The sequence below is a fragment of the Tiliqua scincoides genome, chromosome 4 (genome assembly GCF_035046505.1).
Source record: "Tiliqua scincoides isolate rTilSci1 chromosome 4, rTilSci1.hap2, whole genome shotgun sequence".
NCBI classification, from domain to species: domain Eukaryota; kingdom Metazoa; phylum Chordata; class Lepidosauria; order Squamata; family Scincidae; genus Tiliqua; species Tiliqua scincoides.
The window spans coordinates 166,590,028-166,600,105 of record NC_089824.1 but is presented as its reverse complement, the minus strand read 5'-3'; the positions used below and the strand labels follow the sequence as shown (position 1 = coordinate 166,600,105).

General features: G+C 46.7%; 1 protein-coding gene across 3 annotated transcripts; it reads right to left on the bottom strand.

The window, feature by feature from the left end:
• Nucleotides 1–5,142: 5,142 nt before the first annotated feature.
• Nucleotides 5,143–9,554, bottom strand: TRIM56 (tripartite motif containing 56). 3 transcript variants are annotated; one of them, XM_066624252.1, is made up of 3 exons: nt 9,484–9,554; nt 6,781–8,607; nt 5,143–5,674 (listed from the first exon to the last, which is right to left on the bottom strand). In XM_066624252.1, exons 2-3 carry the CDS (start codon nt 8,588–8,590, stop codon nt 5,583–5,585), a joined length of 1,902 nt encoding a protein of 633 aa, XP_066480349.1. In that variant the 5' UTR covers nt 8,591–8,607; nt 9,484–9,554; the 3' UTR covers nt 5,143–5,582. The 3 variants fall into 3 exon arrangements, with proteins under 3 accessions (XP_066480349.1, XP_066480347.1, XP_066480348.1); XM_066624250.1 differs by lacking the exon at nt 5,143–5,674 and having other exon boundaries at nt 6,182–8,607; XM_066624251.1 differs by lacking the exons at nt 5,143–5,674; nt 9,484–9,554 and adding an exon at nt 9,209–9,274 and having other exon boundaries at nt 6,182–8,607.
• Between the last annotated feature and the right edge of the window lie 524 nt (nt 9,555–10,078).

Sequence of the window (10,078 nt, the reverse complement as noted above, 5' to 3'; positions counted from 1 at the left end):
TGTAACATTTCATGATCTGAGTGGTCCTGACTGCCTGCAGATAGAAATATGGAAATTTACACCAGAAGGTTGCATGCAATTATGATTGGCACATTTGTAGGGGAAATTAAAACTGCCCCCAGAGCTCAGGGCATGTGGAATTAGATCTGCCTTGCTTACTGTGCAACTCAGATGATCTCTATTGCAGTGGAAATCACAGAACTTGTCTGGCAGAGATTGTCTTGCCCCAACTCAAATTGAGACAGCTCTGTGTGTGTGTATGCATGCATGCATGCATGGATTCTCATGTTTATACATTCCGAGCCATGGCACTTTTCAAAAAAGCTGCAAAGTAGATTCACATCTATAGACAAAATCAACAGTTGCTATTTATTCTCTGTTCACAACTGCTTCTCAGACTTTAACAGCTTTCCCCACTAGCATTATCTACACCTGCTATTATGTACAACCTAATTCAGATCCCAAGAATTGGTGGGGCCTAAGTCCTGCTTCATGAAGGAGTCCAGAATCAGTTGCTTTGGTTTGATTCAATGTTTGTCAATTGTTTGTCAATGTTTTCTGGCATAACATAAAACAGGGGGGGAGGCAATACACTGAAAGACCCAGAGCCCATCCAACTTTCCAGCTATGATGCAGCCCCAAAGAGAACAAATGTTCCCTTACCTTGAGGAGGCCTCTGTGGCTGCCCCCCCTACAGGATTCAGTGCATGCCCTGATGGCACAGTTGCATCAGTGCAGGAAAGTTAACTAGGATTAGGCCTGAACTTTTTTGCTCCTCTGATCACCCATAATTATGCAACAACACAAGGGCAAAGCTGAGGCTGTACCCTCACCTTATACCAGGGGTGTCCAAACTTTTTGAAAGGAGGACATCATCTCTCTGACACTGTGTCGGAGGCTGGGGAAAAAAGAATTAATTTACATTTAAAATTTGAATAAATTTACCTAAATGAATATATTAGAGATGGAACTTGTATGAATGAATGAAGGTCCTGAGATAGCTCCTTGTGCGAAGTAAGGCTGGCTTTTCCTTCACCATGCTTCACAGACATGAAACAGCAAGCAGTGGAGAGAGCCCTCAGCCTACAGCTCGTGCAAGAGGTTGAATAGTTGGCCCTTATGCTGAAAGCAGTCACCGAGTTGGGCCAGCATGAACTCCAGCAAGTGTCATTGAGCCAGAGGCTCACTGGAGACTGGGAGCTCCTTGTGGGCCAGATTTGCAGTCCTCAAGGGTAGCAAATGGCCCCAGGCAAGGGTTTGGGCACCCCGCCTTATACAAAAAAAAAAAACACATGCACATGCCTGAGAGCTCAATTCTAGCCACTTGCCAGCTCTGATGCAGCCATTCCAACAGGGTGTGTGCCGCATCATGCAGTGAAAGGAACAGTCCTGGACCTCATCAAGATAAGAGAATGTTTGTTCCCTTACCCCAGGGTTGCATTGGGACTAGAATGTTGGTTAGGCGTGGGCTCTAAGTTTGCTAAACAGGATGTCTAGATTTTTTGTATTAAAAAGATCCAAATTGTGTACTCAAGAGTAAATAATATAAATTTGCCAAAACTTTTTTTGGTTTTCCCGTTCTAAATGCAAAATCTGTTCAATTCTGACAGAGTGGTGGACGATATGGAATGCTAGGTTGGTGTTTGTGTGTGTATGGGGGTACCTGCAGCAGAAGAGATGCGCAGGGAGTTGGATCCTAGTCGCTGGGGTCCCAACTAGCCCGTTGTATGATCCTGACCTCTAGTACAACCTGGCAGGCTACATTTGACTTGTTCATTAATGAATCTGGCAACCCCCTCAATGCTGGATTCTAGGAAAAAGAAGGTGTTGCTTGGGTCAACCTTATCAACTTTTAAAATCTCATTCTAATCTTTTGTATGCACTGAACACCAATGTGAAATAAAATATTGCAATTGTAATGGCCTATTATTTCACCTGTTGGGAGTGTGGGCTGTAGCTAGTTACTCACCAAGCTGGTTCAAGACCCAGATTTCTGAGATCCAACTTGATCCTCAGTTAAGCACTTGTTAGGTGACTGCCTGGTGACCCCACGTACACCACCTTGAGATTCATGAGGAAAAATGGTGGGATATAAATGAAATAAGTCACAGCTTTTTTGTCTAAGCAATTAAGCTCTATTCATGGCAGCCCCCCGCACAAGTTAGACAGGAACTGCTGCTAATACAGTGAGAAAAAGGCTCAGTACAAGGCAGTGGCGTAGCTGGCGGGGGGCGGTCTGCCCCGGGTACCACCCTTGGGGGGGTGTAACACCACAAATGCCCCAACATCGCTAACATCGTGAAGGTTAGGAGCAACCCCATCATGCCATATACCGTTGGATGCGGAATTTCCAGCAGAATGCAGTGCAAAAAATCAGATTGAAATATTTCCTTTTCATCAAAAGTTATGGCCAAAAAACGGAAACCAAAAAATGCATGGAACCCTATGGAAAAAGAATCTGAGCTACATCGCGTGTTTACTCGCGAGTAGGCAAACTTGCCATCGTTCGTTGGAAAGGGCACGCTGAGAGGAATCCAAGGACACCAGAATGGTTCCTGTCCAATGAAAGCAGCCCCCCAAAAACACCCAAGAAGGAAGTCCCTCCCTCCAAGCAAATGAATGTATTGAGCCCTATGGAAAGCGAAACTAAGCCACATGGTCGTGTTTACTCTCGAATAAGCAAATGTGCCTTGGCTCCTGGTCAAGTCAGGCAAAGGTGAATGCAAGGCTAGCTGCATGGTCCCAATCTGATGAAAGTGGAGCTCAACAAATGCTCCAGAAGGCAGCCCTCCCCCCAAGAATAAACCAGAGGCTTGAGCTGGTAAGGTGGGCACTGGGGAAGGCTGAAAATCTCACTGCTTTATCTGCGTGTGTGTGTGTGGGGGGTGTTATTGCAGGCAGGCCACAGATAAAATTCACTTGGTGAAACAGGGATGGCTTCCCCTTATTTATCTGTTTTTCTTTAATTTAATTATTTATAATTATTTTATTTTGCTTGATGATGTCATTTCCAATCATGACATCACTTCCGGTGGTTCCTGGACAGATTGTCATTCTAAAAAGTGTGTCCCAGTGTTAAAAGTTTGAGAACCACTGCCTTAACTCAAAACAGGCCAATGAGACATCGGGGGGGGGGTGTGACAACCTAGTGACCAAAATTCTGAAAATCGTGGCTTTTAGGAATAATACCATCATGTCATATACCATTTGATGCAGAATTTCATCCATTGCTTGTGGGGAAATATTCACTGCATTTATTTTTCTGGCCTTTATTATTATTCATTCAATGTCATGACTATTACTATCTCTTTCTCACCTACCTCACAGGGTTGTTGTTAGGACAAAATAAGGGGAGGAACCATACACACCACCCTGAGCTGCTTAGAGGAAGGGTGGTATAAAAAGTGAATTAATTAATTAAACAATATAATAATTAATTATTAATTAAGTCATGTGGGGTGACAAAAATTTATGGGCCCCAGGTGTCAAATGACCTAGCTACGTCTCTGGTGCAAGGATCAAGCACTATCAGAAACCTCTTTTATGCAAAGGGACAAACAGATGCAATTCCTGCTCTTGACTTCTGGAGATGCATTCCAAAAAGGAGCAACAATGTACATCAAACAAGATGTGCAAAAGGATCCTTTACTCCAGCAAGGTATATACAAAAGCAAATAAAACAGTATCAAATCTGAGTATGTTGCAGAACAGCCACACATGTCTTCCACAAAGTTTAAAAAAGAGAGAGATCGAGTTGAAAGTACTGTTGATGAGACATGTTTTGAGTAAACAGATGTATAACAAAAGAGACATAAATTCTATTTTATTATCATCAAAAGCATACAATAAAAATATTTCAACTTTTCTTAAGGTTGCATGAACTAGTAATGCAATTAAGCCATTTCTGCCCAACACTGCATATATGATGCAACAGGGACCAAATGTGTATACCTGTGGGTTGGGAAAAACTGGTTAAGCACTGAAGAAAGGGGAATGCCTGACCATGTGTGCTCATGAAGGGAGAAGATATTCAGCCAAAAAGTATCCTCCTCCTTCTACCTGCTAGTTTCTATGCAAGGCGTGGGAGTGGGAGAAGGAAAAACTACCAGGAAAGCAGCAGAGGTAGAAAGTTACATAATAAAGGCTCCAAAAGGCTGGAGGTTCACTTGATGACTTTGGCTGCTTTGAGACACTCTGGATATTGCCCCACTGCTGTTTGGGCATAAAAAAGCAACACTGTCATTTGCAAGAAGTGACAAAAATCCACCCCCTGGGGAGGTTCAGTGTCCAAGCTTGGGAGCAGAACACGTCAAGGGTGGAAAAAATGTAAGCAGGATAATTGCTGCAGAGGTCAGTAGATCGGCAGAATGCAAAACCATCTCTATTAACATTCAGGTCCCTGCCCTCTTTCCCCAGAAAATGCAAGCTCACAGCTTTCCAAACTGTGTGACTATCTGGAAATTCTGCACCACTGCCTGATCAACAGCACAGAAAACAACTTGCAAAAAATCATCATGTGCTAATAAACAATGCTGCATGCCCCCCTCCAGTATGTGCATCTTTAGAACTAATCTTGAGACCACCATCTCCAATAATAGTCCTTAAGAATAGTTATAAGCACATCCTTGCAAATACAACTGGAAAGGCAGTACATGCGTTTATCAAATATCTACTCCACTACAGTACAGGTTGGTCCTTTTATCTGCAGATTTGGATCCCATGGACTTGATTAACTGTGGATTTTGAACCTGACCTCAGGATGCGACCAGAAGCACATTTCGATCACGTCTGGAGGCTATCTGTGGCCCAGAGATGTCACACACGGCCTCTCCAAGCCTCAGAAAGCCCCCGAAAGGTGCTAGAATGGCACTTCCAGTTTTTCAGAAAACTGGAAGTGCCTTGCTGACACCTCTGGGGGGCTTTATGAGGTTTGGAAAGGCCATGCGTGCCCTCTCCAGGTCTCAGAAAGTCTCTGGAAGTGACTGAAACTCCCAACCTACAGATTTATTTATCTGCAAGTTTCACCATCCAAGCCCCATGGATGCCAAGGTTGGGCTGTAATGACATAAAAGTGTGGAAAAATTGTAAATGTCACAGACCAACCATGACTCAGTAGTAAAGAAGCACATATAGCAATTCTTAAGTAACACATGCAGGCATCCTAAAACATAAGTCGCAAGCTATCTGCCTATTAACAACTTTAAAAAAAAAACTATATAGGAATATAGTTGGTTCTTTGTCTATCTTATTTTAAGCTTTTGAATAATATATTTGCTGGTTTCAGCTCCAAAATAAGTTCCTGCATTAAGTCAAACTCTAACAAAGATGGTATGCCTGCTGCACTGGTGCTAGGCAGCCAGTGAACAGCAAAATGAATGTGAAGAATCACAGAAATTCAACTGGCATCCAATTCTGCATCTGCATGGGCACAAGAGCAGCAATGCTTGTAGCAAGAAGCATGCATGTGAAAATGTAAGTGCCAAATTTCCAAACACTCACACACAAAAGGCATGTTAGCGTTCAAGAAAAACCATGCCTACATTCATGCAACAGGTTTCGTTTCAAGAAGCTTCACTGCTCCATCACCTACCCAAACAAATCCAACTGACCACAAGACAACAGTTGCTGGTCCAGAGGAGCATCAGGTGAAGGAAGTGGAATGTAATAAACTTACCTAGTCTCAGTAAACACAAAAAACAGGATTGAGATTCAGCATCAGTCCCAATGCCTGCAGTTTACACATTTAGCAGGAAAAGGAAAGGGTAGTCTATTGTTCACTGAACAAAGACCAAAACTACTGCTACCCCCCTCCCCCATTTGTAGCTGAAGCCAGGAATGCTCATTCCCAAGAAGCAGGCATTTCTCTTTAGTCTGATATACAGATCGGTGCAGCAGACACTAGAGGCCTGGTCAGCATCAGAATCAGCTTTTCTTGTGAATTGCAAAGCAAAACTGAAAGGCACATTAAAGATCTTGTTCTGGTCTCATTATTCACAGGTCAGGCACTAACAGCATCAGGCACAGTGGGAAAGCCTCAACTTCTCTGAGTGCAAGAGCTCTTCTTATTCAGAGCCTGATCCTAGCCAGCAGCCTTAACTCTAGCAAAGGCTGAAGATAATCCCTACATCTAATGAATGCAAAAAAGGGTCTCACCAGCATCTCACCAGCAGGAGGTCTCACAACCAGTGTAATTAGGCACTTGAGTCATACTCCCTGTGTTTGGAGTCATACACAGGGGTCTCCAAACTTTTTGGACAGAAGACCACATCAAATATCTGGCAAGGTGTTGTGGGTCGGAAAAAAAATTTAAATATAAAATTTAAATAATCAGGATTTCTCCAACACACACCACAGAAATAAAGCACAAACTCAAATGGACTCCCATCCCCCCACCTCCCCGGCCCTCAGAATACACTCTGGATATGACTGGAACACAGCTCAGATAGTGTTCGGCTGAGTGGGCCAGAGGCTCTCAATGGATCAGACGTTGGTGGTGGGTCGGTTAGAAGCTCAAATTGAGCCGCATCTGGTCCCCGGACTGGGGGCCCCCCCCTGCTCTAACAGCAGCAAAGTGCAGGCGATAGACCTCAATGCTGCTATCTTCCCTCACTAAAATGAGGTTGTGACCGTTGATGGCAAGGATTCTAGGTCTTCTCACCTGATTCTGGTCATTCAGCACTATTTTTCCATCCTGGCCATCAAAGGAGAATTGTATCACCTTGAACTGATCAACTACAAAAATGTTCCCGTCATCGTCTACACAGAGACTGAACGGCTTACTCAGTAATGAGGTTGAAGGTTTCAGCACATTGAGGACCAGTCCAGATTTCTTCATAATGACAATCTGTTTCTTGGCAAAGTCCAAAACAATGAACTCCTCCCATCTATTCACAGCAATGAACAGGAACTTCCCTCCTTCATAGTTATTTGGCTGAACTCTGCCAACACAAGAGCCTGAAGGGCTGTACAAGGAGATGGAACAGAGAGTCCCTTCGCTAACAGCCACATAAGAGTCCTGGTAGGAGGCAAGAGGATAGGAAGACTCTGATCCCCTCAATTGTAATTTACGAAGGAAATCACCATCAAAGGTCAGGAAAAAAAGATGAGTGCCTGAGGAACAAGCCAAGGTCTCTCCACACACAGAAATACCATAAAAGACAGAGAAAAAATCAGGCAAAGGAATCTCTTTCTGGAACTGACCTCTGGGGCTATACTGGTTTATCACATCATTTTCCTGATCCAAAAGAAGAGTTTGGCCAGTGTGGGATACAACAGCAATCCCAGTGATGTTGGGGCTCCCTCTGAAGCTGGATGGAGCCAATTCAAAGTTGTAAGTATACTCCGCTCTGACACAGCAGCTTCTGCAAGAACTCCTAGTGGGAGAGCAGAACATGCTACTGCAGAAGTCTTCTTCTGAGTCTGAGTCTGAAGCTTTATCCCTCTCCTTGCCAAGCAGCACCAAGGACTCATTGATCGGCTCCAAACGTTGCATGTCTCTTTTGGGTTGCTCTCCAGGAAACACAAAATTGAAAAGTGAGTCTTCAGAACGCGACTCATCCCAGGCAATGGACAGTTCTGGGGTCTGACTTGGGAATTGCTGCAGCTTGAATGCCTGAAGCTCTCCAACCTTGTTTTGGATCATCCCCTCCAGGTGGAGGATCTCATAGTCCTTCCCTACAGAGAGGACACGCTGTGAAAACTCCCGAGTGCACACTGCTTTGTCTTTTTGACTCTGCAGCTCCTTTTGTGTCAGACAAAAGCCCTCCAGTTGTTCTGTGAGGAAGGCGTTCAGCTTTGCCAGTGCAGTCTCCTTCTGAGCAAAGATGTACGCGGTGATGTCTTCCACATACTTGCAGATTTTCTCCTTCATGCGCTCTCCTTCAGCTTGCAGTTGGTCCCTCGCTTCTTCCACAGCTTTCTCTTGTTCAGAGATGCTAATGATTGTGCCCTCCAGGTTCTTGATCAGCTGCTCCACTAAGGGCCGCTCCCGTTGCACTGCACTGGCCATGGAGATCACGTCATGCTGGAAATGGTCCAGCATGCGACAGTCCCTGCAGATGGGTACACTGCAGGTGTCGCAGAAGAAACGGAGAGCCTCCTGTGGGTGATCCTGGCAGCACAATTCCTGCAAGAGTCTTGCCTCCGCGTCATAGTGTCCGGCAAGAAACTCTTCCACATTCACCACTTTGTGGTGCAAAGTGAGACGGGAGCAGCAATGGCCCTGGGTGCATGTTTGGCACAAGAAATCCTTGCAGTCCAGGCAACGAGAAGTGGCAGCCATGGTCTTCTGAGCATTAGAGCATATGGTGCACTCCAGCTCCTTTTTTTTTTTCATCTGAAACAGCTCCAAGAGTCCATTGATGAAAAAGTTGGTCTTCAATCCAGCAGCTCCACCTGAGACCTCAGTTTGCAGGCGGCACTCTGGACACTGCAGAGCCCCATTTTTCACCAGTAGCTCCAGGCACCTCTGGCAGTAGCTGTGCAGACATGGCAGGATTTTGGGCATTGTATACAAGTCATAACAGATTTTGCAAGTCAAGAAAGCTTCCTGAATTAAATCTTGCAGGGATGTGGAGCTCTGGGTTGCCATGTTTGTGTCCAGCTGGGCTGCAAACAGAGGAAAAACAGTCAGCATGGCCCAGCTAGGTCTCACATCAAGCATTCAGCTCTCAGAAAAGGAGCCAGAAGTTGTGTCATTAAACCTAGCTCAGCAATTTCCAACCATTAATGGCTTGCAGGTGTGCCACTGGAGTTGGGGGGGGTGTCATTTATTAGTGGGGCTGGTTATTAGGAATGCGAACCTCCCACCAGCAGCATGGTATGCCTTGTCAATTGTTTAATTTAAAAAAAATGATGGTGTGCCTGGACAATTTTAGCACCTTGTCAGTGTGCCCCGAGATGAAAAAGGTTGAAAATTGCTGCACTAGCTCCCGAAGAGCCTTGCCAGACCCACTGGAAGGGAAGCAGAGTGCCAGACCAACAGTGAAACTCAGTGGGGAAAACAAGGAGCTGCAATTAAGGACCAGGAGCAGAGCAGTTAATAATAGTTTCAGTGTTGCAAGACAGGAAGTAGAGTACAGAGGCAGAGTGTTCCATCATTTCTTATGAGAAGAATGGGGGAGGGGATGAAAGCTGCAGGAAGGCTGTCACAGGCAATAATCTGACGCATGTCTAATTCACCAGTGGGATGAGCAAATGTGCCACGTACTGTACAATCTTAAGGTTTCAGGCTGAGCATAAGAAGAACCTTGCAGGGTCAAGTCAAGGGCAAATTGAGTCCAGCCTCCTGTACCTCACCAGATTCCTCAGGGAGCACCCAAGACAACAGAGACCTGCCTACGGGTGCCCTCCCTTGCACCTGGCATTCAGGGGCAGCCTCCCACATACAGTGGCAAGGAGTTCCACAGACACCGTCATCAGAGGGCCACCTGGAATCTGTCACTGCAGATTCCAGCGAAGCGACCGGCTAAGCAACCCACTTGCCTCAGGGCGAGTAAGTAATTCAGGCGGTGTGTGGAGACTAGCTTTGCTCCGTTCTCACGTGAGCAACTCTCCTCCCAGGCCTCCAACTCTCGTGTAGAGGCGCGGCGCTGAGTCCTGGCGGGCAGAAGCCTTCCGAGCTGCGCAGCTGGTGGGAGGGCGCGCCGGGCTCTCGGGGTAGCTTCCCGCTTGGGCAGAAGGTCTGGAGGACAGCCCTGCCCTGGTGCCCCTTCCCCCGACCCGGGCGACGCGCCTTCGGGACCCCTCGCTCAGCCGCGCCGTCCTCCAGCTGGCAGCGCCGCTTTCCCGCCCGCCACGCGTCCTCCGCCGCCCACCGACACCGTTTCCGGGAGCGCCCTGCGGGCCGCTGAGGCGCACTGGCGCCCCCTGCTCTGCTGCCCGCAGGGTCTGGAGACGCCGCGCTCGAGCGCCAAAGTCCCTGCGACGCCAGCGGAGCGGGGCGCGCGCCGCCTGCCGGGGACGACTGAGCCGCAGTGACTCCTGTGGCCACTCGGGGAGCGCTTGGCACGCCTTCCGCTGGCTGCAGACGGAGGCTGCCACTCGATCCACACCTACCTGGGAGTAAGCCCCCTTGACT

Coding starts and splice junctions, on each gene's coding strand:
- TRIM56 (XM_066624250.1), bottom strand. CDS start 8,590: ATGGCAACCCAGAGCTCCACATCCCTGCAAGATTTAATTCAGGAAGCT.